At 41.0% G+C, this 27,855-nt stretch overlaps 1 protein-coding gene across 1 annotated transcript; it reads right to left on the bottom strand.

Annotated features, from left to right (window-relative positions):
- Nucleotides 1–19,919: 19,919 nt before the first annotated feature.
- igf2b (insulin-like growth factor 2b) lies at nucleotides 19,920–26,464 on the bottom strand. Its single transcript, XM_079345700.1, has 4 exons — nucleotides 26,260–26,464; nucleotides 25,251–25,401; nucleotides 23,659–23,840; nucleotides 19,920–22,280 (listed from the first exon to the last, which is right to left on the bottom strand). Exons 1-4 carry the CDS (start codon nucleotides 26,332–26,334, stop codon nucleotides 22,041–22,043), a joined length of 648 nt encoding a protein of 215 aa, XP_079201826.1. The 5' UTR covers nucleotides 26,335–26,464; the 3' UTR covers nucleotides 19,920–22,040.
- Nucleotides 26,465–27,855: the final 1,391 nt, after the last annotated feature.

Raw genomic sequence — 27,855 nt, 5'->3', positions numbered from 1 at the left:
GCCAAAGAAAAAGATCAAAAGCTATGACATCTCTGACAATGACTTATCTCTATACACATGTCACTGCATGTAAGTGCAGCTAACAATCTGTTTTAAAACCTTCTCCTTGACAATGTAAAGCTTTAGTCATTCAGTGTTTAGATTTCTGGACTCCCTGTGATGCCTCACAAATTATCGTTCTGACCTCTGTTGTAAAAACAAGCATTTTAAAAGTGACTTTCTTTTCCTCTTGAGGACAGACCTGACTAAGCTAGCAGTGTTACTTTTTACAATCCTATGGATGTTCTCATCTTTTGGCCAACTTGGCCAACCTTTCAACTGAAGCTAGGTAACAAGAACATCTCTCGTTTAGGCTCATAGTGCTAAAGTTAGCTAAGAGTGTAGCCCCTGGACAACTTCCTATTAACAGATCTTTAGAAATCAACCAGACTGCTGTAGCCTATATAAAGGACAATTAATACGTGGATTTTTTATTTATTTTTCTAAAGAAAGAGAAGTTTGTATTTTGTTATCGTAAAATAAGTTATAGAGAAAGAAATAAGGAGATGGAGAGAGAAGTTCAAATAAGGAAACTAAATGAGAGGCAACTCAGCAGCTGAGTGTTGGTTTCACTGCTTAGATCTGGAAAGGTGATGTAATTTAGAGAGAATGGTTGCGGTTGCCTGTACACAGAGAGGTTTACTGGCCCCAGGCCGGCCGTCTAGAGGACACACACACATCTCTTTGCAGACACTGGGAAACACAGGGCCATAAAACCCAACAAGCTCATGTGTGGAGCACCTCATAAATTAGTCCAATTAGCTATGAAATAATACCCCAAACATCCATATATAGAGAGAGAATTGTGTAAACATCTTTTATGTCACTTCAAGCAAGAATCGGGCTTGGTCTCAGACTTTTTCTCTTCCCTGTTTGCTCTCTTGTGCTTTAGATCCTGACTTGATACATTGAATGTATTTATTTTGATTTAATAGTACCACATTTAAAAAAAAATCAATGGGACATCTTACTTAACAGGCATTTCTTTGTATATATTTTCTTCTCTCATCATTAGGGTCCAAGGCCCCTTTTATCCCTGATAATGTATTATCTATCGGTTTAAGATGTTGACAGGAAACAAATTTCCAGGGATGACAAAAGCCTGGAATGCAGTACAAGGAGGTTGTCTCCCACACTCCCTCAGAGAAAACCCCCCTGCCCTCCCCTGTCCCCTACCCCTTGAAGGATGTTTTTGTTAGGTAATTGATGCAAAGGTGCTATTGATAAAAAAGAATGAAACATCAAAACACCTCACAGAGGAGAAGACAGGTTGGGGAGGGGGGACGTGCACGTTTGAATCAAACATCTTGAGAACACACACCAAACAGAGGAGGATTAATCCGTCTTTCTTCCCCATTTCTGTTCTCACGTTTTCTGTTTTCCTTCCCTTTAACCCCTCCTCCATCAGTGTCTTTTTAATTCCTGCATTTGTGTGTCCACAGGATTGTGTGTGTGCGTGTGTGTGTGTGTGTGTGTGTGTGTGTGTGTGTGTGTGTGTGTGTGTGTGTGTGTGTGTGTGTGTGTGTGTGTGTGTGTGTGTGTGTGTGTGTGTGTGTGTGTGTGGAGTAGTCTTTGAAGTTTAGGGAAAATTTGCAGCAAGATAAGCAGACATTCAAATGATGAGTTGGAAGGCAAATTTCCCTGCTGCAAATTCAATTTGGTGACAAAAGTTGAGCATAGACATAATTTTTTGGTTCATATTAATGCTTATGTAATGCTGATGTTTTTGGTTTGGACAGTTTGAACAGTAAAAGGTTTGGTTGACGGTAAGAAAAGAAAACCGATCAGATTATGGTAAAGCATTCTAGTTGGGTTAGGTTGGGGTTTCAAAATATGTTTTGTTTAATTCAACATTTAAAAAAAGTACCTAGTCAGGCCTCTCTGTTATTTCCCATTGTAATGTTCTTAACCTTAATGTCTTTTTAAAAAAATATCTGGTGACAGATCTGTTTCATCTTTGAGCTCCATCAATTAATGAGACAAAGGGAAAGGGGCTGATCACTTATACAGGACATCCAAAACAGCCAAAATCTTTTTGAAACCTTCCACCTGGACTTTATAAGGCTCATCTCGGACAGACTTTGGCCTCTTTGTAGCAGACTGATGTCATAGGTCGAATTCCTGTGCAGAAGTAGGCCAGGGCCCTGTATGATAGCAGATTGCTGACTAATCATAGAGAACAAGCCAGGGAGGAGACAATGCTCAAGCTCAAAGGAGCTTTGTATTGACAGTAACTCACCGAGCGCCTCAATGACGCTGGGGCCTCAGCAACTGACCGTCCCTTCCCTGGGACTTTAATGCTGTTTCAACCAGCCTGCAAGTGGTTTAATTAAGGAAACAGAGGGGGTTTATGTGTCTTGGGCTATTGCTACTCTTATCTAGCCCTCCTATCTGTGAAATAATTGTCCGACTAAAGTCCAAGGTAGGCACAACGTGAAGCAAGAATATATTCTGTTTATTGTTCTACTACTGAGCAGATCTCTTACTGAGGCCTCTTACAGAGAGGAGATGGCTTTCCATTCCGAGAGGGGGAGAAGAGAAAAACAACAACAACAAAAGGAAGGGGGTAGGGGACTGTCTGCTTATTGTGGGTATGTATGTGTGTGTGAGAGAGAGTGCTTGTGTGTTTTGCAGACATGTTGTGTAAGACTGAAGTCGCCCAGAGGGGGATTTGGGCTTGCCTTCTATTTGGGCTGGGCATGTTCCTCGAATACCGACCCTGGAATTCCATGGCCTAGGGTCAGGACTTTTTATCCCACCTTACACTTTCAGCCAAACACACACACACACACACACACACACACACTGATCCTCTCCTGGCCAGGGGAGGGAAATAGCTTTTGTAACAGAAGTATTTACTCATATGCTAAGGCTGCTTGAAAAGAATGTGCTGCAAGCAACAACTTCTCCACCAATCATTCACACTGATACAGCATTATCAGATAAAGTAGCACAAGTTCTCTCATGCAAATTATGGTGCAGAGGGTCAGTTTTCGCAAAAAATGTGAAAAATGTGGCTTTAACAGGATCCATTGATAGCATTGCCTAAAGGCAAAGGAGCCTCAGTGATGTCGCTGCAAACTCACCTGGAATTGGTAAACAAACAGATGTAAAGTAAGTCATTCTTCATTTAAATTTCTTCATCACATTGTAAACATTTGATTCGGATTGGTGTATCATCGCAGACCACTGTAATAAAGAACAGCCCTTTATAAGCGATGCAGCTCTTATCATATACCCTGGAGTACCAAAACATATTAGAGAAAGTTTTGGAGGAATAGATAAATCAATAAGATTGAAAAAGGCACTGGAAGTAAGCCCCAAAAGAAAAAAAAAGAGTTGAGATGTGACCAAGAAAAATGTCAATATATTAAGAGTTGGGATTTTGTCAACATGTAAAAGATGCTGCACTCTCATCTCAAATGTTCACATTGTCTCGCTTATCATTTCTGATTAAATGCGAGTACTTCAGATAAAAACAACTTTAACCTGTCATTAACATTTTTCAGTGTCTTTTGTGTTCAGTGCCACAATGAAAGGAGAGAAGTTGAAGAAGCCAGCAGGGATTCAGTCTATTTAAGAAAAAGGTTAAAATACAAACGTGTGGGTCTGCAGGACCAGCGGGCACTTAACTGATTACACTCTGATTGGTTTGATTAGTGTATAATCAAGCAACTTAATCCAACCTGTTTGTGCTCTGTGCCTCATTTTTCTTCAAGATTGTGTGCTGGGTAATAGCAAATATATTAGGAAATGTCCTAAATTCCTTTGCTCCACTTAATGATTTATATCCTCAAAATAGGGCCCTTAAAATAACAGACTAGTTAAAAGAAAGAATACCTGTTCAAATTGTCCCCTTTTCATAATTTAGGGAAATGTTCTGTATAATTGCCTTTGTTCACTGCAAGTAGACTTGTAGGTTTTAAAAGGCTCCGAGGAGTTAACCGTTGCAGTGGAGGCAACTCACACCATGAAGCTGTCTGACGTCTGTGTCATATTATTGATTTCTTGTATAAAAAGACTATAAAGGGGTAATGTACAGATAGATGTTTGCTGAAGTTAAACGGAATGACCAGGAATGATAAACAACCTGTTAAGTACATTATCACTTACTAAGTACACAATAACAGTTTTATAACATTTACACCATGTGGACTTTTTATGTCTTTATCAGGTATGCAGGACAGTGGACAGAGTCAGAAATTGAAGCAAGAGATAGAGTGGGGCAGAAAAAAGCAACAGATCATATTTGATCATGGGCTGCCCCCTTTGAGGACTGCAGCCTCTGTACATGGGGTGCACGACCTAACCACTCGCCCCCCTTGAAAATACATTTTTTCATATTGGCTGATATTTACTTTTTTTCCAGACAGTTATATATTCTCTTTCAACATGGATGAGATTACAGAAACCACATGTCATAGTGAGTAAACCAAGATCTGCAGCACCTTGTTTGACCTTTTTTCCAGATATAATTTTCCTTTGATTTAGCAGCCATCTTAAATATAGAGCAGAGTTGAAAATGAATATTTTTTTCACTATACTTTGACCTCTTGAACTGTGCATCATCACATATGTTATCAATGATTTCTTGCAGTTCCTCCGCTGCATGTGGTTTTCTATATCTCTGTATGTCTGTATGCATGTGCTGTGAATCACCATCAGATGAGAGGTTGCTGTAAATGTCAGCTACAGGGGGGCCAGCTGTAGCACTGTGTCTGACTCGGCAAGCTTTTTGGGAACCACTGAAGAAGTGAAACTCCCAGTAAACTGTGTTGGGGGTCAGCCAGCTCAGCGCAGCTATATGAGGACAGCCGGGGGTACGTTGGGAAATGTACAGCCACGAAATGAAAAACAACTCTGACTTGTTCTCGCACAAGGCCTATACAGAATGATGTTGGGACAACCTGGTTCTGAGGTCGTAAAAGGGATGTTTATTTTATGATCTGGCATGCAAGACAAGTGCTTTTTAGAGGGGATTCAAAGAGTGTGTCTCTGCTTATTTTATGGAAATATATGCTTTGTATATGCAACAGGCTTTGCCAAATGTGCCCCAGCAGATTAGGATCTTACTTATGTCCACTATATCTTGTGGGAAGAGTCTTGCTCTGTTGTGAATTATGTTTTATGCATTGTTCTGCCACAGCTTTCCTGAGCTATAAAGTGCAGACGAAATATCTCTTATTACCTTTCACACACTTTATGATAACATGTGGAGGAACGGGTTATATAAGGGAGTGAAGTTATATATGAGGAGGAGGGGGAGATGATATATTGTACATATGCTGAATAATGGAAAAAATGGCCCACACAGTACTGTATACACAGGATATGAGGTTGTCACACATTTTTGTACCACAGTTGGGACATTTCAATAGGAAACCCTGGCTCCCACTTCTCTGAAGAACATATTTTCACCACAAAATAAGCAAGGCCCAATATTTATGTCATTCTCCACAGAGGCAGCAGAGAAATGAGAAATGTGATCTATCAGTGAAGCGAGCCAAACAAATGTAGGGTAATCCGCTACAGTGTCAGCATCTGTCTCGTTTCTTTCAGTCACTGATGTTCTACCAACAATGTTGACAACCCAACCTCAATGATCCAAATGAACACTTTCCATACCTCCTACTGTTTCCCAGGAATTCATGTTTAAGTAAAGCAACCCTTCCCCCTCCCAACCACCACCACACACACACACACACACACACACACACACACACGCACTGTAGCTTAATGAACATAGCAGAGCAGCAAGCCATTACACATACCTCATTCATTTCCCCGTACTGTTTTCGCTCTTTGCACACATACAGCTGCAGACACACACACACACCCACAGACACACACACACACACACACACACACACACACACACACACACACACGTGCATCCTCTCAGGCACACTATCTATCAAAAACACAACCACACACATAACATCACACATAGTCACAAAATCGCACCAGCTCACTCAAACTTACGCACCGTCCCATTTCTTGTTTGTGACATGGTGTTAGCGGGAAGCCCGGCTGTGAGCTAACCCCTCCATGTTTTTCTCGTCTAGTCTGTTGTGCTTGGCACCTGTTGTGTGCTCAATGTGCACGCATAAACACATTGCTCACACAGTCCCACACACTTCTTCTTTGACATGCGCTATTAATACATTGGTGGAATTGAATTCTTTCCATTCCAGTGTTTAAGAAAACAACAGATCTTAAGATATAAGTTCTGGATCATGTCTGTTCTGGGTCATATTTCATCAAACTTTTACATTATTCATGTTTTTTTCTATTTTCAAGCTTGCTAAAAAAAAGTCCCTAAAACTTATGGAAAACACTTTACAAAGTGCATACATACTGAAGATGTCATACTGATAAGGAAGGGCCAGTTCTTTATTCATATTTCTCATGTGAATGGCTGTTAAAGAGGAAGAATAAAGAACAACCAAAATGACAAAAACAAAGTGTCCCCTTGGTGGTTTTTTTTTCCTTCATTGTATTGTTTTTGAGGGACTTTGGGTCGTGAAAAGCTCACTTTCACACGAAGACTGGATGTAGCAAATGATAAAAAAGTGTTATTGTGCTCCCTAATCTCTCTGTTTTTCTGCTGTTGTCCCCCTCTCCCTTCCCCCAACTCCATGACACATGGGAGCTGAGCCGGCAGACACATCATCCCTTATTATCAGACTGCTGGAAAGACACCCGGACTCTCTGGACTGCCCCTACAGGGAACATGGAAGAGCAGGTCATACTGCAAGAATGTATACCCGGACAGGTGGGGGGGGGGCATTTATGAAGAAAGAGCCATGTGGCGTCATCTCTGTCCCCTCTGCAGCACAGTTTCCTCCATGAGTATCTGCTGGCAAACTTCTCTGAATCCTGCGCCATGTTTTGCTTGGCCGCTGTGATTATTTTCACAGAAAGAACATCTTTATTGATAAAACTTTGTCTCTTGTCCGAGGCTGTTTTCCTTGCTGTCTTGTTTGGTTTGCCAGTCCGTGGCGAGAACTCTGTTCCCTCAAGACTTGTAAAGAAACCATGCTAATCACAATGACCATATTTTTGTTTTTGAAGACCTTATTAACAGAATTTAAAAAATGAAAGCAAAAACATTATGTTCCACTTTTGAGTTGTGAAATACAGGTTTTTGGCACATTTTGAGGATCTTTATTTGCCGCTTTCTCTTTCATTCTTATTTTCTTTGATAGAAGATTTAATATGTGGGGGAAATTTAAAGTGAATAATTTCTGTTTCTCCTCAGTTTTTCTGCAGAACTTGTCGACAAAATCACTGAACTAAACATTACTTTACTTAAAGGTAAAGCTGTTAGGAAGGTACCTAACCCCTTTTAGATTTACCTGGTCTGGAAACGCCTATTTATGGTCTAAGTCAACCTGGCAGTGTAAATACAATGCACCGTCGAAAAGGGCCAATTGACTTGGAATAGGGCCTTTCTGTCTCGAGCTGAAACATCTTCAATACCTTAAAAGAAGTGGATCAAGCTTTGACATAAGTTCAAAAACATTTATGATTTTGAAAAATATCCTAATGAAATTCATCCCAAAGGAGTAAAACCCTCCAACTCTTTCCCTATTCTTTGGCTCTTTTATTATGGTCACATTCAGCTGAGCAGCTGTCAGAGCTGTTACGGATTTTTAAATGAGTCCTGAGCTGATGCACATGTACAGTGTTTTACTCATGCTCTCACATAGACACACACAGACACCACTCACAGGTGTCTCAGTGCACTGTGAGCAGCTCTCATTATTTATAAGACTGTCGGCTGCAGGTGGCTCAACCTGTCTAATAGCTGACATTTTTAATTTACACACAACACACTACTGCAGGACAGAAACCTCTCTAACTATTAGCCTTTTATTTTCAATATTTACAATTTGGTTTAATCATGGATTTGGAATAATCCAAATAATGGAATTTTTTTAGTGAGAGCCAAGTGAAATTACTATCAGCAGTAGTTGATTCACTTGGTTCAGGATGGACAGACAGAAGGATAGTAAGCAACAGTTTGTCTGGAGGAGCATCTCTCTGCTGGACCTGCCTCAGACAGCCAGCTAACTCTCGCTTTAATGATAATAATATGGCTAACATGGTATGGCCTCTCCGAGCCCACAATTACTAGCCTGGCACATACGCACACAGTCTGTCTGGGAAGCAAGCCACTGGATAATTCCTGGTTACCTGTCACAGCCACTACTCACAAACAAACTTATGATACAAATACCAGGAAAAAAAACATTGATAGTTATGAACCCATGAGCACAGACATTTAGAAACATGCACCAACTGCACATATGAATAAGCCAAACATGTAGAGGGAGCCAAAAGTGGATTTGCAGCTAATTATTTTATTTTTTTTAAGATGAAACCGCTGCACTTACCTCATCTCAAGTGGTCACTGGAAAGGCCAGAAGGTAATTGCACACAGTGAGTAACAGGAAATCACTGATGATGTTCTTTGTTAATTGACAATAAAACAACAACACTTTTAGGGTGTTTTGATGCTTTTCATTCCTTGCTTTAAGATTCCCTCCTAATAAAGGCAACTGACTATAGTGCTAAAGCCCCAACTCTCACACAACCAATGTCGAACAAGCTATAAGACGTTTTTAGCTCACAGGGATCAATAAATATTATCATTCCTTTTTAGTTAAAAACCTTCACATAGAGTACTATTATTGAAGTAAAGGGTGTATGTGGAATTGTATCATATGTTGTATCTTGTTGTGTTATGTACTGTATGTGTTACTTTTGAGTTTGCCTTTTTTTTTTTACCTTTATATAACCAGGTAATGAACTGGCCAAGAGGGCAGCAGCACAGCTTATAATAAATATTACATGATAAATAAATTGTTTACAGACAATAAATGAAGAGAAGAAAACAACAATTACAAATATGGAGATCGGTTTAAAAATTAAGTGCATCATCATGATGACAGATTACAATTCAGAAACACAGGCACTGTCCGGTTTTCTCATAATTTTTGTCTTTTAAGATCAAGCCAAAAGCTTCAAGTGAAACGAGGTCGGCCATTTTCTTGTCATTCTGGAGGATGTTCAAAGCAAAGGGAACAAAACTATATGTACTTTTTCTGAGCGCAGTGCAAACACAAGGGAAAAAAACATCACAGGAACGCAAAGCATATTGGCTTCTGGGTCTTTGAAGGTACGAACATAAATAAGATGGAACTAAACGAAGGAGAGCTTTAGGCCTATAAATAAGACTAAGCCAGTGTGTATACCTTCGCACCTTCAAGGATGGCCAATTAGATTTAGTGTACAAGTGACAGTGATGAGTTAAGCATCTACAAACAGTCACAAATCTCAACGCATAGTGATACACGGTATCCAATGACTGTTAGCATTTGGCCGTGGCACCTGTATACAGCACATCTTCATTATCCAGCAAAGGAAGCAAAGTTGATGAAACAAAAAGTTTCCTTGCTCTGATGGAAAAGCAGGATTTATCTTTATAATAAAGTCCCAACTTTACCCTGAATTTGAAGGCCAATTTGGTGATATATGCTTTCAAAGACAGCTCACGGTCAGTAAGAAAACCCAGGTATTTGTAGCTTTTGACGAGCTCGATAGGATTTCCTTGGGAATTTAACAGGAAAGGTACATTTGTTACTACATCACTTAAATTTCAAAATAACATGAGCTTTGTTTAATCATATTTTAAGAACAACTTTAGAATGTAGACTAGACTGGATAATGTTGAATGCTAACTGCAAAAACTCAAAAACATGTGCAACAGATGTTGCGCAACAATAAATGATGGTGTCATCAGCATAAAAGTGATACATGGCATTCGACAAATTTTCAGACAAATTATTGATATCAATGGAAAACAAAATAGGTCCTAATATCTTCAATTGATGTTGATATATAGCTTCAATCTGGGTCACCTCCTTTGAACAGGGCAAGAACAAAATCAGATTTCCAGACTATGGTGATTACATTACTGAAAAGACATACATTCAAAAATATGTGAAAGAGGCTCAGCTATAAAATCAGCCACCAATTTAAGAAAGAATGGCTCAAGTTTCTTTAGTGCTCTCTGCAACTCGGTGGCAGACACTGGCATAAATTAAAAAGAACGATCGGTTAGACTGTAAACCTGGGGTGCCAGAGAAGCATTTTTAGAATTTGTATCAGACTTCGCCATTCGGGGTGTAAAGATTCAATTAAAAAGCCAGATGAAGTATAATTTTTATAATAACAATTAAGCATTGCTGATTTGTCAGTCAGGATGCAAGAATCTTTGACAACGTGTGCTAGCATATCCCTCGTTGATGCAAGGCCAGAAAAACTCTGATTTGGCTCTCTAAATTAGGATGTACATCTGTTCCGGAGCTGGTGAAAGTGGAGCCAGTCAACCTTGGCTTTAGAAAGCCACGGGTTGTGTCGCCCATATCCCTGAATTTATTTAAAAACAGAAGGACATCATTAAAATATTTCCAGGCTAGCTCTAGATAATCAAAGAGAGAAACTCTGAACCAATCAAAACAAGCCAAATCATGTATGAAAGCTTGTTCATAAGTGTTTAAAATCTCTTTTTACAAGAAGCCGAGGCTTGGTTTTGGGCAATTGGGCATTTCTTACTATTGCAATGGCACAATGCACAATCCCTTTAGTCATTAGCAAAAACATCTATATCTCTGTACTTATGAGGGATATTTGTTAAAAACAAGTAGAGTTAATCTTGAAGGTTGCTTAATATTAGGAAGAGTCGGATCAATAAGTTGAGTCAAGTTCAGTGGCACACAGACAGATTTTAGGCTGTACGAGGCCAAGATCAGCCAATTACAACTTAGATCTCCAACCAACAGACGCTCACTTGAATTTAGAGTCGACCACCAACAAAGCTAAGCAGGAGAAGGTCTTGTAGCAGGCAGAGGGAGGTCTATAACAACCCAAGACTGAGAGAAACTTACATAAACGCCACCACCTTTTCTGACTATTTCTCACAAAGACGGACATTGTAACCTTTACTAAAAATGGCCTTGTTTGAAATGGACCTACAGAGCCAGGTTTCTTGCGTCCCTTGACTGGATCCAAATTTTAATCAGGTCCAATTTTGGGACAAGGCTTGGAACATTAATATTGTTGGAGAATTGTTGGCAAACCGGTTGTCCACTCTCCAACAAATGCATTATAGGCAGATAGTAGACCAGGGGTGCTTTTTCGGCATGGGAGCTACTTGTAAAATGATCAAGTCAAAATGATCAACCATGAAAAACATATATTTATTTAGAATTTAGCTCTTTAACAGTATATTAAGTGTTTGTAATAGGTTATGGTGAGAGACAGGGAGACAGAGACTCTGTCCTTTGTAGCTGGGTCCTGGTCTTTGAATGTATACTGGGTCCTGGTCTTTTTTATGTAGCTGGGTCCTGGGCTGATAATGGGCTTACAGCTCCTGGACCTGACTCCACATGCATCTCACTGGTTCCTTCTCCTGCTCTTTCTTTCTCTCTCCTCTCCTCCTGTCTCTGTCCCTTCAACCTCTTCATCTCTCTCTCTCCTGTCTCATCCTCTGTTGAATTTTTAAAATTAAAAGTCCAATTATACTGCTTACTATAACTGTAATGCCATGTTTAGTCATATTATTACTTATCCATCCGAATAATATTATTGATGGATAATTCATGATGTGACTGAACAAGGCCTTGAAATATTCTGATTGATTGCATTTCCTTTCTTTTTTCAGCCTAGGCTACATTTACATCTGTATATCTGTTTCATCTTAGGCTCATTCATTGTGTTTTTCATCCTCTTAGATTATTACAGTTCTCACCTTTCCTCCTCTTTGCCTGATCATCTTTTGCTGTTCTTGCTGCAACAAATGATAACTTGATTGATGCAGCCTCTTAACACTGTGTTGCATCTTTGCTCCGATTCGTCTAACTGTCGTTTTAAAAATAAACCTGCAATCACGTCGCGTCTGTGCTTACTTTTGGTTTTAATTAAACGAAACTTAAGGGAAAAATACCGAGGCGCGAAATGCCGAGCCCTTTTTTTCCATAGTGAGGACGGACGATAGGCTGACGTCTACTTTTTATAATGCCGTGCGATCTACCCACACTGCTTTCCCTTTTGTATTGGTGGTTGAATATTTATGGTCGTAAAGGCCCATTTTGAGACAGGTTCTGCAATTTAGTTTAGGCTATAAATGCTTTAGCATCTTCTGTTGGTTTACATGCTATGTAATTGACGCTAGGTCCATAGCTCTGTAAGATATACTATAGTAAAAAGTGCATCTTGCCCTTTTTCACATAATGCTCTTTAGTTTTCATCCATTCCATAATAAAGATCTGATTGATTATAGCTTGTCAGTCATAACATCATCTATTCTTCGCTGTCATGTCTTTCATCACTGTGCATATGTTCTGCACCGTGGCACAGTTTACTGCTCTCCCATAGGCAGTCCATTAATTGCTTGGTGCTTCTCTCAAAAAAAAAGGAAAATAGAAAACAAAGAAACAGTTTTGTTAATAGCCTGCTGCTGTTGGCTGCCGATTTGGCCCAAGAACTAATGCCAATTCTTTTGGAACACACACAAACATCATACTGCCACCCATCATTAGCAGGGACATCATGTACACTAATGCATGTGAGTGTGTAGGTTTTGTATGTGTGATCCTGGGTTCATATTTGGATGTGTGCAAATTTGCACGTGCACTTTTGTGTATATTTTTGTATACATGACTGTTTGTTTATGTTTGTGTTCTGCATGGGTTTACACAGAGAACATGTTGTCATCACTGGTGTGCTAGAACAGCCTATATATTTAAGTATGCAAAAATAGACAGAGCGTACACGCGCACACACACACACACACACACACACACACACACACACACACACATACACACACACAGAAACATTTTTACCCACCCACACACAAACAAACAAACAAACAAACAAACACACACACACACACACACACACACACACACACACACGCACACAAACACACACACACACACACACACACATATATATATTTATTTATTTAGAAACAATATATGTATATATATATATATAATATATATACACACACACACACACACATTGTCTCATTGTCTTTCAGTTGAGGCATTTTTGGAAGACTTCCCATCCCTGTTACTGAAGCATGAGAATGAAATCGACAGTCTTAGTCTGAAGGATGGCACAGCAGACACAAACAACTGCTGCCAAGCCTCTATGGCAAGTCCAGCAGACAATAGTTTGGGTCAGCCAAATGGCACAGTTGCAAGGTCCATCTCAAACAATTTCCTCACAAATATTTTCTCTCCTCCGTTGTGTTTTTGTTTGTGTATTTGCATGTATTGATGCCTGGGCTACAACCATAGCTAAAATGTCTGTCATCCGAGAAAGCTAGTTATTTTCAAAGATCAAGTGAAGTGTAAAACGATTTTTCTCTTCGTGAAATGACTCTAGAATTCTGTAATTGTATTACCAGATGATAATTTTTTTTTGAAGGATGTTGCCAGTTTGTAAGTCCTACAGAAACAGAAGTAACACATACAAGGTCAAGGAGAGGAAGAGAAACAGAGCGATAGAAGGAAAGAACCCTGTAACCCCCAGCCTTGGCGAGCACAAAAGAAAAGGAGCTTATCTTGTTTATGTGGGGAAGATAACTAGAATGCTCATCTGGTCCGGGAAAGAGGAACCTCCACCATCGCTGTGTGCTGCCACTGGAGACTACAGACTGGGGCCTGTGTGTGTGTGTGTGTGTGTGTGTGTGTGTGTGTGTGTGTGTGTGTGTGTGTGTGTGTGTGTGTGTGTGTGTGTGTGTGTGTGTGTGTGTGTGTGTGAGAGAGAGAGAGTAAGAGAGAGAGAGAGAGAACGAGAAAGATTGTGAGAAAATGACAACTGGACACACGCTGGCACTAGCTCAACTGTTGCACAAAAGTGCCACTCAACACTCGTCATTTAGAAGAGCCAACATCGACAGGGATCTGTGTATATTTGGTTGTAAGAATGGAAAAACATGAAGATACGAAAGTGGTTTCTTTCACTTCTGCTGTTTGGTTTGATTTTTAAACAAACGTTTGACATCTAAAAAACCTTGTCATGAAAATATTTTATTGCAGTTGAATGTACTGATTACAGGCTATAAAATCAGTTCAACTGATGGCTCTTACAGTACTGCCTGTGTTGTTTATCTCTACCTGAACAGATATATCACCAGCCACTCCAACAGCAAGTTATTTGAAGTGAGGGATAGGTATGGATCATGGCCTGCCTTGTAATTAGAAAGAGATTGCTATTTTCCCCAAAGAATGGGCTCTCCTATCCTGATCTGTAATTACATGATGTTCAAACATAGAGGGGAGTGTCCCTGGTTATTGTGTAGCCTGCTTTACCACCACAACAAGTGCCAGCATCAACTATTGTCTGCCTTTGGATTTAAAGATTTCATTCTTTGTAGTTTTCCATTTTCAAAAATGTGTGCCTACCCACCTGATTTGTCATAGTTTTGCACCCTTAACAGTCTCTAACGCATCATGGCAGGCAAGCAGTATGTGTTGTGTGAGTGTGTGTGTGGTATGTGTGTCCGAGGTAGTGCCCCGGTGACCTCCACATAGTGACACTGACGTGTAACAATGATGAATGCCCTGATAGAGTGAAGTAAGGACACACCTGGAGAATGTTAAAGTGTTAAACTAAGAAACCTAAAACGTTACAAGATGCTGACCTCTTTGTTTAATTAAGTGCAGCGTGCTGCTTTTAAACATTTATTGCCACCCACTTCACTCCTGCTGCAACACCTCCAATTAAATTTACCCTTGAATATTTCAGAACAGCCCAAAGTGATAAAGGTAAGCTCTGCTAGAAAAAGTGGGCAGTGAGCTCTGATGGTATCATTTTTAATCAAGAAAAATATGGATGTTTTAACTGTTCAAACTCACTGGCCACAGAGAGTAACATTTGACCCCTGTGAAAAGTAAAGCCCAGGAGGTCTGTGCACCACACATTGCGTATTTTTGTGTGTAAAGCTGTGACCCCCTTGTTTTCCAGTAAAAGGAAATTGTCGTGCAATGACCCAGGGACCACACCAGAAACCACTTCCCCCTTTGTTATGATTTTGTTTGGTTTAACCACCTCATTTCCCTTCTCCTGGCCCCCTCCAGGATAAAGTCTATACCTCACACATCTTGTCACATCCTCATCACTCTGTTGTTTTTTTCCCCATCACTGACCTTTCACTGCTGTGTTGTCAAAGCACCAAAAGCCTCAAAATTGCAAAACATTACAAATGTGGCATCCAAAGCGCTCCATGTTTGGTGTGTGAGTGGGCTGCATGGATCCTTCTCATGCTATAAGATGGAGACCACAGACAAACACTGACATTGTGAAGTTGTTTTTCTGTGCCCAAATAGTTTGTTTCTGTCTCATTGCCTCAGCTATTATGAAAGTGTGATGTACATCAGTTGCATTTTTTAAATACAATTCATGAATTAAGGCAATCTAAGATAAGTAAACAGCACAAATAAACATGAGCCCCTTTCACACATTCATTGACCCCCTGAATCACTCTTAATTCTACAGCCCATACACGAGGCAATGCAAGCAACAGGGCAGGGTTACTCTGAACATGTTTTCTCCAGTTTATATTGCAGAAAAGTCCTAACACATTTTGGAGTGATACTATCCTCCAACTAAACCAAAACCAAGTATTTAAATTCCTCAGAGCTTATCTGACTTTCTCCTACTGGAAATAAACCTCAGTCTTCTTTTCTTCGCACACAGTTTCAACCATACTTTCAAAATCCACCAAAACTTCCACTTCATTGTTAATGTGTCAGAATCTACGGTTACATAATTAGGAAAGCTTCCTAACAGTTCCTGGTTGATTAGGAATCAACAATTAGATAGTTTTGTGGGGCGCTGAAGAAACACAATCCCCTCTTTATGCTCTGGCTCTGCTGTAACCACCTCAGAGCTAAAATGATACAGATTGAGTCATTTTTACATTATGAAATTAAGCTCTTTGGCAGAAATTAGCCAAACGGTTATGTTATGGTGTAATTAATAAGAGAAAGAGAGTGCTTGAGGGCAAACACATCACACAGAGAAGTTTTGACTGCTCCTGGGGGACAGTACAGTTTGTCCCGGCTGTAGAGGTTCTCTAGATTGACCCCCTTTTCCTCTGATTTTCCCTCGCTCTGTCTCTGTCTCTTTCTCTCAATCTCAATCCTCTCTCTCCATCCCTCTTTTCAGTCCAGTGCAATTAGGGAGGCAAAGTGAGAGAAGAGGAATGTGTGAGCACGCTTTGTGAGGTGCGGGAGAAAGAGAGAGGGAATACAAGGGAGAAAGTGAGAGATAAAGAGAGAGGGAGAGATGAGAGAGACACACAGAGAAGGGGGAGGAGAAGAAAGCAGAGAAGAAGGACCGTCTTAATTGGCCTGTGTGGCCACGCTGGGCTGTGATGGTCTGGGTTTGCCAAACCCTGTGTTTCAATAGTTGGCCTGGCCTTACATGCATCCCGTGCATCCGGCCAACCACAACTAACTCTAGTGTGCTCTTTGGCAGTTTCCAATGTCAGGCCTGGGAGAGTTGTGCCACCCACATCTACACCCTGCTCCACAGTTTAGGAGGCCTCTCTTATGGGGGTTGATGTGAGGGTTTGAGTTTAAGGTTATTCGTATACCCCATGTTAGTTTAAGGTGGCATTTTCCCTTCGCTTGTATGTTAAAAGGGCTTTGTGCTTTTTTCCAAATACAGATGCAGTTATCATTTAATCTAAGTTAAAAGATTCCCCTCCCTCTGATACTTTTTAAATACGTGAAACTTGTTCAATGTTTAGCTCTGATATTTACACCCGCACAGTAACAGTTCTAATTAACTTGACAAGATCTGACCAGCACAACCACCAAGCTCAGCAATCAGGAAAACAAGTGATGATTTGGCACTTTGTGGCCCGGTTTGACTTGTTTTGGTTGACTTTTTTCATACCAGACGATGTTCTGTCAGGCTCAAGAGGGACACGATGAGCCCTGAACGAGAGAGAGTCCCTTATCTTGCCAAGCTCCAGAGAGTTATATGTACAAACACCTGCAGGGTTGTTCCCTGCTGTTGGAGAGATTACATAGGCACGCACCTGGGAGTATGTTCAAAATAGTCAGTGTGATGGATGGAAGTAGCCTATGACTTCCAGTGCTTCTAATGAACCTATCATTGAGAGCACCTGTCCTCAATGCCTGGTTGCTTTATAAAAGGAGGTTCTTTTCCTCAGTTAGGAGAGTGACACCAGAGAGTCAACATCTGCAGTAGGCTTTTCTGCGTTTGTGGGAAGAGGGTTTAAAGACGGTTCTTTTTTCTCCCTGCCAAATGACTCCAGCTGTTGTTTGAGGCCAATTTCTTTAGTTTGTCTATTGTCTTTTGGGATAATTAGTGGGTGGCTGCGGAGACTTTTAACTCCATCTTTTAGAAATCCTTTTGTTTTGTTTTATGAAGGATCAATATTATTTTTGTTAGTTTCCCTGTCCGTGACTTCTGTCCTTCAGATCATTTGACGTACAGAAACATAACAGTCAGTCAGAGTGAAGTATTTATTGAGAGTGACATCAACATACTGCAATAGAAATGTGTTTAACCATGAGAAAGAATGTTTATGATGAAAAAGAAAGAAAAAGTGAGAATATGCATGTGCATGTTGAGTTCAGTCAAAAAAGTAAGTGAACTTCTGTTGCCTCTAAGCATCCTTCAGTAGTAAAAATATTGTCAGAAGATACATTTAGTGCATGATTTTACCCTCTTTTTATAAGTGATGAAGTCCTTAGAAGGCCATTCAGGTTCATGAGACAGACACAGGTGGTATCATTGCAATTTATGACCATATGGTGTAGAGAAGAGCTCTTTACAACTAAAGAAGCTGGTCTCTCCACTTTTCAAGAAGCTACACAGAAAAATATATTTTTGCCTCTCCTTCTTGTGAAATTCAGTCTCTTGATGCCAACCTAAAACACAACAGAGAGCTACAGTAAACTCTCCTGCACTAAAAAAAATCCCAGTGCCCCAACTGCTTTATTCTGGTAACAAAGAAACTAAATTGTAAATCTGCCCTGGTAACAACATTCCCATGTGTGGGTGTGTGCATGCATGTCAACAAAGAAAGGTTGAGCTGTTTTTGGAATATGCTCTGGATAATTTGAGACATGTTTGTTACTAAACTTAGACCTGAAGTGGAGCTTGCTCCAGTAGTTAGTGAGCAGCTGGAGGATGGAACGATGGACGGATGAGTGTTAGTAAGAGGCAGTGAGAACAGGTCAGGTTTAGACAAAATGCAGCTTTTCACTTTGGCATATCAAAGAGAAAGAGACAGACAGACCTAAAGAGAAAGACAGGCAGAGATTCACAGAATTGAGAGAGAAAAGGTGGAGGATGGGGGAGAGTAAGAGAGAGGTTGCTAAAAGCAACTGCAGATTCTTTGCAAGACCTTAAGATGTGATAAATCATTTAGAGGGCACATACGGTTTAATTGATATTAAAAAAAAAATCTCAAAAACGGCTCCATCACACACTGAGAAGTGTTAACACACATCCAACACTGGCTACACAAAAAGCATTAAATCTTTTAGACTTTGTATGTTTGATAAAATGTTTTTTTTATTGATATTAAAAATGAAAGTACATGAATTGTGCATTTCGGACGTTCTAGCGTGCAGAGGTTAAATCAATAAAATACACAGGCTGAGTGAGCTACTGACACAGAAAAAGTTTGCCATTGCTCGGCAAAGTATCTCTTCATATTCAGCGAAAAGAAGTGGTTGTCTTTCACGCCATTCATAGGAACACTAGAGTCGCCTGATCCAACATTACAATAGTCAATGAATGCAGTCCTAGCAGGAAAATATACAATAAAATAGAAAATAATATAATAACAATAATATTAATAATAATATAATATAATGTAATATAATAATAATTGCACTGCCTGCTTTGTTGCGCAACTGAATTTGAATATAAGTAAAGACAGCTGTGATAATTGAGATCTCTGATAGAAAGACGTTAGAAAGTATTGTCTTCACCGCAGAAGGATGAGTATCCAGTAAGTCGCCATTTCATGGATAATACATGACATAAGGAGGAGGAAGCATGATGTGGCACTAAATGACCTTGTTTCGGACAGTGGTTTGTCACAGAGAGCTGTATCATTGTGGCCAGACACACTGAGCCTTCCACAACGAGATTATCACGTACACTCAGCACTTACTCCACTTCTCCATGGTAGAACTCAGATTGTTTTCGTTTGGATTCTTTTTTTTTTATTCCTGAGTGCTTCAGAAATGTCAGCATGATAGCCCTTCATCAGATGTATAATGTGTGGATAGTTGGAAGCTTGTTGAGGGTTGAATGGCAAGCTAATAACCCTGCTACCTTTCCCTCACCATGCAAATACAGAAACACTGTGTCAATGCACGAGATCGAGAGGAAAGGAGAAGGATAGACAGAGAGAGATAGAGAGAGAGAGAGAGAGAGAGAGAGAGAGAGACAGAGAGAGACAGAGAGAGAGAGAGAGAGAGAGAGAGAGAGAGAGAGAGAGAGAGAGACAGAGAGAGAGAGAGAGAGAGAGAGAGAGAGACAGAGAGAGTTGAAAACAGTGAAGTGATACAATGATATGCTCTCTCCAGGATAGACAATGACCTTGAGGTGACCTTTGATGGCATCACAGCCAACATCCTAACCTTCAATTAAGGCATCAACATAATAACTTGTGTAAGACACATGTAAGCTCATCCCTAATTCTACAAACTGACCAGACATTTATGGCCCAAACCAACAACAACATCAGTGGCACTGGCACATGAGCAGGATGCTCCTTAGAAGATCATAGGACACGTGCACAATTACAAAGACATGATTTAATGAAGAACTGGTCATTTCCCCCGCCATCAATACTAAAGTGGCTTTAAACATAGTGGATTTGAGTACAATCAATGTTGAACAGTTATTTTTCACTCATTGATACTTTCTTGGTTCACAGATCACCCTGACAGGCTTCTGGACATCCATGCAGACCAGCGTATTCAGAGTATGTGCCTATTTCTGTGACATAACATGCCTATGCAATCCAGGCTTTGCCGCTGTTAAAATATTAAATTAAAGTTACTATGGCAGATGATAAAAAGGAAAGAAAAAAAGACGTTATTTTTGGTACAAAGCATCTACAAAAAAGCCTTACAACTCCAATTGGAAGACAGAGATCATACAAAGTAAAACCGTCAGTTGAGCATCAGTGCTACGTATATTATTTGGACCAATTTTTCAAATATATTTTATAACAAAATAAATAATGCCTTTATACAGTGCCCTTATTTGTAATTCAACAAACAAACAAAAAAGCTTGGCGGCTCATTACGCAAGATACAGCTCAGACTAAAGGAAAATAACACATCGTCCCTGGAAACTAATTATATATCTATATTTATATATATAAATGTATATATATATAAATGTATATATATATATATATATTCAAGTATTTGTTTTCAGGCAAAAGCATGTGAATACTACGGATATACAATAAAAATAAAAGGTTAGTTGACATTATTGCTGTTTTTTCCCTTTGAATTGAAATTTTGTGCCTTTCTTTAGAACTGTAAAATAACATAAGAACAATAACCATGGAAACAAAAAGCCTAACCTGGAAAAACAGGAATGTCATGGTACCAGAAACTGACAGGGTTTTCCTTTTTTTCATTGAAACATTGATATGAAAAGAAAACAGAAAAAAGACAAATAAAATATAATCATCATTATCCCACTTGCTCTTTGTCCATGCCATGTTACTTTATGTCAGAACAGTCTGCAAAGCCTTGGCAAACTGGAAGCACTGTCCCAGAACTGTAGTACTGTCCCATTCCAGGCAGTCCACAGTGTCCCCTATGTGTCCCCACACTGCTCCCTGTGTGTGGCAGCCTTAGAGGGATATGTGGAACCAGGACGCAGGTCCCCCTTTGCCGCTTACACTGGCAAGATAGTGATGAGCAGCCGCTAGCACTCGCTGTGAGCCAAGACACCCACACAGCCCGTTTCTTTCTCAGTGACACTTCCCCATTGACGTTGCCACTGTCAAGAGCTCCCCCAAATCCTATATTTTCCTCTTTTTAAAGTCACACTTTCCTTAAAACGGAAAGTTTTAATGTTCATCCAAAGAAAAAAAACGTGCTTTCAACCTCTTCTTTGAGTCCATTCCCAAAGCTAGCACCATGACATTTTTTTAAGCTACACGTTCATTGTTCATAAAAAAATAGTGCCATTTTTTCTTTACTTTGACGTAATCCGTGGCAATGTGCAATTTTGCAGACTCTTTTCTGCTTTTTGTTTGTGATCAAAAGGTGCTGGAACAGGAATCTAATTTTACAAAATAATTCCTTACAGTGTGGAAGTCCCTTTATAGGTAGAGGTGCAAACTATTAAGAAAAGAACTAACAGAGATTTTTGTTTTTGCCTCTGGAAAGATTATGTGGAATGGATTCTTTCATGCAAGCTGCTCTTCACTTTCGGTTGTCTTCCACAAGGACAGAAAAACATTCCTCTGGGTGTCCTCTTGACACTTGCAAACCCCAGATCTCTTTCATCTTCTTTTCTCCTTTTCCCGTTTCTCTTTTGCTTAAGGATCCACCTGAATTGCATTCAGCCAAATTGTTAACTTTTTGTTCATCATTTGTGTTTGTGCCTTTTGTGTCTGTGACTGAAAGAGAGAGGGAGTTCAGACGGGAAGAATGTGAAGGCATGTCTGTATGCCAGAGGAGGGTGGGTGGGTTGGGTTAAGGGGGGCATTAGAATAGGGCAAAGGGGTCAAGAAGTAGTGGATGAGCGCAAGGGGGGAGGGATTGGTGGGCTCGGACAGGGCAGGGGAGGTCAAAGAGGACTGCCACAGAAATGACGTCAGAGACAAAGCTATAATCCCCTAGTCTTTTTTTCTCCCTCCAAACTCTTGTCTGTGCAAAGGGCTGGCAGCGGGCTCATTTGTGGTTGACATAGTTGTCCGTGGTGAGCAAGACAGGCGGCAATTTGCTGGGCAGGCTGATCAGGGGCCTGTGGAAGATCGCCTGCTCATGGGCTTTGATCTTCTCTGCCTGCCTCCGAAACTTTTTGGCCCTCAGGATGGAGGGGACACCCCTCCGGAGCCGCTGGGCCGCCTTCCTCTGCCACACCTCGTATTTGGAATACTTCACGGTCACATGCTGCTTCCTTGGGACTTCCTATTGTGGCGAGCGGGCAAAAGAGATTGTCAGTTCATTAGAATTGATAAGACACTGTGCATGTACTTATTACAATGGAGAAATGCCTTGTTTGTTTTGTGAAAAAAATCTCTCATTGTTGGGCAGGTCAAATGGAAATCATATGTCATCCTTGCAGCAACAACCGTCATAACAGACTCGCCCTGCCTCCGACTGGCTCTTGTTTTGGTTTTCTTGACTGAGAGAAGCTGTCAACAAGTGCTTAGTTCAGCCTCTTTAACATACGGTCAAAGGAAAGGGTGGCCACTAGCCTAATATACATATGAGGAGCAAACGACTTGCTGAACTGACTAACCTCTGCAACCCGAATGTAGCCACACATACGCAAATTATAATTCAAAAACAATCAGCATTTAAATGATGTTAGATGTTAGCAAAGCACCACAGACTGAGACAAAGTGGGAGTGGTAGCAGCGGGGCTAGAATTTATGCGTAAGTAGCCAGAGCTCCATGTGAATGGCTTGTTTTGGTACTGCCACTTGAGGAGTGTTTACCCCCCTTCATTCACTGCAGGCTTACTCAATAGCCCTAAGAACAGCTGGCCTTCAGAGCAGCCAGTACCCATCAACTCTCCCTGCATAGACGAACCAGGGACATGTTCCAACTAATTCCCCTGCAGACTCTTTTTCACTCATTTCAAACAGAGAGTCTATTATTTTTCTTCTGATATTTGAAGCACACGTTTCTTTTTACATTTTTCAAACCATGATACTGATTTTCAAAAATCCAAAGCAAAGGCATCGAAAACATATACAGTGTCTAGTCTTGTTTTAAGGACAGTCTGGGGGATTTTAAGAGGTCTGGAAAGCAGCCACAGTTCAGTCTTGTGACTTCACTAAAAAGCCCATTTCGATGGTACCCTGCATGTTTATGACAAAATTCAAAGAACCGCCTACTGTCTGGGTCAGGTGCTCCTGAACACATGGGTCAAAATGGATGCCTGTTTTACAAAAATTGCTGATCCGTGACTAATAACCTCAGAACTCACTGTTTTTTACGGCCCATCAGTCTTCGCCATCTCACAGACTTTCTCTCTCTCTCTCACACACAAAGACACTGTCTCGGTGTGAGTATGACTCTGCCTTTTCCTGAGTACAACGTGCTGTGACTGTCGTAATGTTTTCCATGATGGTCAGCATTTTACATGGAAGGTAACTGCTTAGCAATGGCCATTTCACAAGATAAACCTGTCTATGTGTGGGTTTTAGTGTGTACTCTGTGTCGAGGACATGTGGGTGAGGCTCAAAGGTGAAAAGGCGCAGGAGATGTGAGGACAGATAGAGACGCGGATTAGCAGCAGTTCCCATACATGCATGTTGTTGTTGTTGTGGAGACGTACCTGTTTTAGTGCGGGCATCACGGGTATGACCTGTAAAGAGGTGGCCGACACGTCCCTTTCAGACTTTGCAGGTTTGGCACAGTACTGCTCCAGCAGGTTGAGGTCACAGCTACGGAAACAACACTCCTCTACAATCCCACGGTTCTGGGGGCGCCGGTTGTTTCCTCTGCTGGTTGGCCTACCTGAGGAGGAGCACAACAAAGGATGAAGAAGGCCACAGCATAAACACCAGTAATGAATCTGGGTTGTTTTTGCAGGATTACTTCGATAAATGTAGAAGCCCACATGGTAAAGAGGATAAAAGGAAATCTATGACCAACTGCAACAAATCTTTTTGTTTGTAGAGGATAATCTGATTAGGACTATCTGGAAGTCGTTTAATGAGTGAATACACAAGTAAACATGCTGTGTTGCAGACAGCAAAAGGGGCAGACAACTGGGCTCTCAGACAGACCTTTGAGAGAGCAAATACATAAAATAGACGCTCTTCAGTGACCTTGTCCTTTGTCAAGTCAGCAGAGATAATAAAGAGAACAAGATGGGTGAGAGAGGGAGATGGGACAGTGAGGTGGAGAAACAGGAGAAAAAGGATCAGTGCTGGGAGAGAGGAAGAGGGTCAAAAATGCAAAACAAAAGGAGAAGAGATTAAAGACAAGTGAGAAAAAGTGAAGAATATGGTGACTTAAAAGGCCTTGTTTGAAGTCCTGTGCCCATCATGTTGCAGAAATCTCATGAGAGGGAATATTTGATTGCAGGAAGATAACATAACAGAAGGAGAAAGGGTGATCCAAGAGGGAGGAAGAAGGGGAGGTTGAACAATGTTGCTTTAAATTGGATAATGATCTTTTTGATGGGAGTTCAGCTTCTGTGGCTGAAAAGAAGCAACAACAAAAAAAAGTTTTCTGTCAAAATGCTGTGGCTAAAAAGTAGGGAGTGGGAAATAACAACAAATAACAACATGGCAAAGACTGAGTAAACAGAAACTTATCAGTGTGAGGATTAACAGCGACCACAATGCATTCCCATAATGCTTTACAGCTATTCCCATCATCTCCACAATGGAAGCAATGATCAGAATTGATGTTAATGATCTCCTCTTAACCTGACATCAAAAACAGCTCCCCCCCTTTCCTCTACCTCCTCCCCCCTCAGAGTCATCAGTGTGGTAGCTGGCCTGGGAACACTGGTGCTGAGGTGACTGGTATGCCTCTTGGGGTGCTATTACTTTACTGGTAAACAAGCGGCCCATTGTGTCGCGCGGGGTCGTGTGTGCCTTCACAGCTCGCCGGTCTTTCATATGCAATGAGAGGTAGCCTATGGGCTGCAGACAGAATGCGCCCACTCAGCAAAGCAGCCTGGACCATGTCTTCAGACACACAGCTGGCAAGAATCCCTCTCTCTCTCTCCTTTCTCTCTCTGTATGTGTGCGCGCGTGTGTGAAAGACAAATACCAAACACGCATACCGCACAGCCACAGACGGAACGATAGTCTCAGCTATCCAAACAGATGTGAGTCTCGACAGAGGGACATAAAACAGCCAAACAACATTCACGAAGCCCATTGTGAGAACTTGTGTCGCTTTGAAACCTACTGAAATAGAAGCCTCTGTCTTCACAGACGAACTGCAGCGCATCCACCAGCTCTCCCCCACACAGCGTCTCCGCCGAGGCTATTTCCACAACGTAGAGCGTCAGAGCCAGTGTTAAGAGCAGCGCTCGACTGGACGAAGACATCTTCTTAACCTGCAGACAAAAAACACATTGCAGAATATCCGTTTAGCAATTGTACACAGGCATTCATGTCAAAAAGGGATGACGCAAAATAATTCTTTAAAAAAAATCCCAACTGACATCCAGGTGTTGCCTTTTATCATGCTATAAGAGGGTCGCCTTTTTACGCACTCACGTTGCATGCTTGTACAACATGTACGATTCCCATTGTTATGTTTTCCTTCTTTGTATTGACCTATAACTCTGAAAAAGCTGATTGCGTGAGACAAATAAGGCTCCCCACCCCCTTTAGACTGTTATCAGCCGCTGTCACTGTGAAGCACCTGGAATAAGTGCTTATTCTGGAGGAAAAAGTAGACAGTATCTCTGGCTCTCTCAGTCTTACACAACTCTCCAGAAGTTGCAAGACCGGCTGCTCGATAGTTAACTATCTGAAAAGCCAGACTCAGCATATATTTTCCCCTTGCTCACCCTGAGATGAGCTCACTGACCTTCAGACCTACCGCCCCCTATCTGCCGACAAAAAGATCAGCTGTTTGCGGACGTCCCGCACAATCCATAAACGACAAGTAAAAAATACCTCTCAAGGTTTTTTTTTCTATTGTGAAAGCTAACCTGTTGCTCAAATGCTCCAAAACATAAAGGGCTCCACATGTCATCCATGTATGTTTAAATGTATCGTTGCATGCAATTTAAGAGACGTCCGGTTGCTTTTTCTGCACAAAAATGATGCATTAAAGGCATTTGATGCACCCGCAACGGTTTACGTACTTCTTAAGCCAAGCAAAGAAAAAGTAACTACGTCGCCAGATGTCTTTCACTGACCGAACAGCAGAATCAGAAAGTATTGTATTTTCTTCGTCTGGTTACCTTTATTCTGCTGTTCTCCGTTCTCCGGCAGGTATGGCAAACTGAGTGGTGTCCGTGTCTTTGCTGGGTCTCCATGTCAGATGGCAGTAGTCAAAACGTTGGCCAGTTATTTGGTTGTAAAGATTGCAGGTGACTTAGTTTCCCAGTTGGTGCGGCTAAAAGGGATGATGTATGCTGTCCCTAAAACCAGATGGAAGGCGACAGGCAAAACTTCTCGGTTAGAACTATTATATACCAAAACACGCCCCTTACACCAACGACCCACCCCCTCGCTCCTCCTCTTCATTGCTGGTAAGAAAAAAGAGAAATGGTCCTGAGAGGTTTTATGGAAAAGTGCTTAAAGGGTGAAAAAGGAAAAGAGATGGAAAGGGAGCGAGTGAGAGTCACAAAACGTGAAACTATTCCATAGGCATTTTCCACGTTTACGCACGGTAACCTACAATCACAATGTTTACGCATAGGGCGCAGACTGGCAAGAATAGACGTAATGCTTTAGACTCCAACAAAAAAACTTCAAGTTCCCCACCCTGCTGTGATTAAGATTAACTATCTGAGTGGAAGCAGTGCGGTCACCCCTCGTGTGACTCAGGTGGAGAGGAAGCCACAGGGGCCAAACTTGTCTGACCAGGGAGCGAGGAGGGAACTTTTCCTACCTGATGGGAGGTAGAAGCTTGGGGAGAGGAGGATGCAACAGCATTAGTAGTTACTGATGCAAAGTAAGCAGCCTTTAGCTATTGTAAGTGTTGAATCATGATTAACAAAAATCAAACGGAAGTTATATAAGCATTGTTTAAAAATGTTATTATTCCTTCACATCTGTGTGGATGACGTTTAGTGAACTCTGACCTGTTAAAGCTCCGATAGAAAAAGCTTCACCAGATGCTTCCTCTGCAGCTTTACCTTACACAAAATCACAAATCAAGCTTGAAAATATATAACGTTGAAATAAGTAAGTTTCTGTTCGTTACACATTTAGTGATAGTTCCCTTATGTAAGTGTTGCTCCTTTTGAAGGTAAGGATGTTGACATGTCTTCAGACTGATACTGACACCTAGAGGTCAAGACAGTGAACCTCTGTTTGTTTGTCTCATATTTCAGCAGGCTCGGGGGGGGGTGTCCTGCTGATGCTCAGCCTCTTACCTGATCACCAGGAGCTGTGTCCAGGCAAACTGCCTGAGGCTTGTCATTTCAGAATAGATTTTTGATATTTATTGTTTTGGTGCTTTCCTTAACCCACCCCCATCTTAAAATTGGACCTTTTTGGTAAGAGAAAGTTTGTACCTTTAAGTCACCTTACCGTTCACACTGTTTGTGAAACGAAACACTTATCTTTCAGTGTAATGCAACATTTGACTTTTGGTGTCTAAACACTTTTTCCAATCTCTTTTAGAGGGCAAATTTCCAATTTATGAGTTGACTGTTTTTGTTTTTAAATATATTTAAGGGCCTTGAAAACCAACCGAGTGTTTAAAACAGGATGCCATTGGGGAGTACGATTACTTGAAACAGCGCAATATCAATCAAAATTGAAAGATCATTCAGACGCTGCTAGACAGCTCCCTCTTGTGGCTGACATGTAAAGTACAAACGTCTTTA

The sequence above is a fragment of the Symphodus melops genome, assembly GCF_947650265.1.
Source record: "Symphodus melops genome assembly, chromosome: 6".
NCBI lineage: Eukaryota > Metazoa > Chordata > Actinopteri > Labriformes > Labridae > Symphodus > Symphodus melops.
Note: the sequence above shows the minus strand (reverse complement) of the source record. Positions and strands in the feature narration are given on the sequence as shown.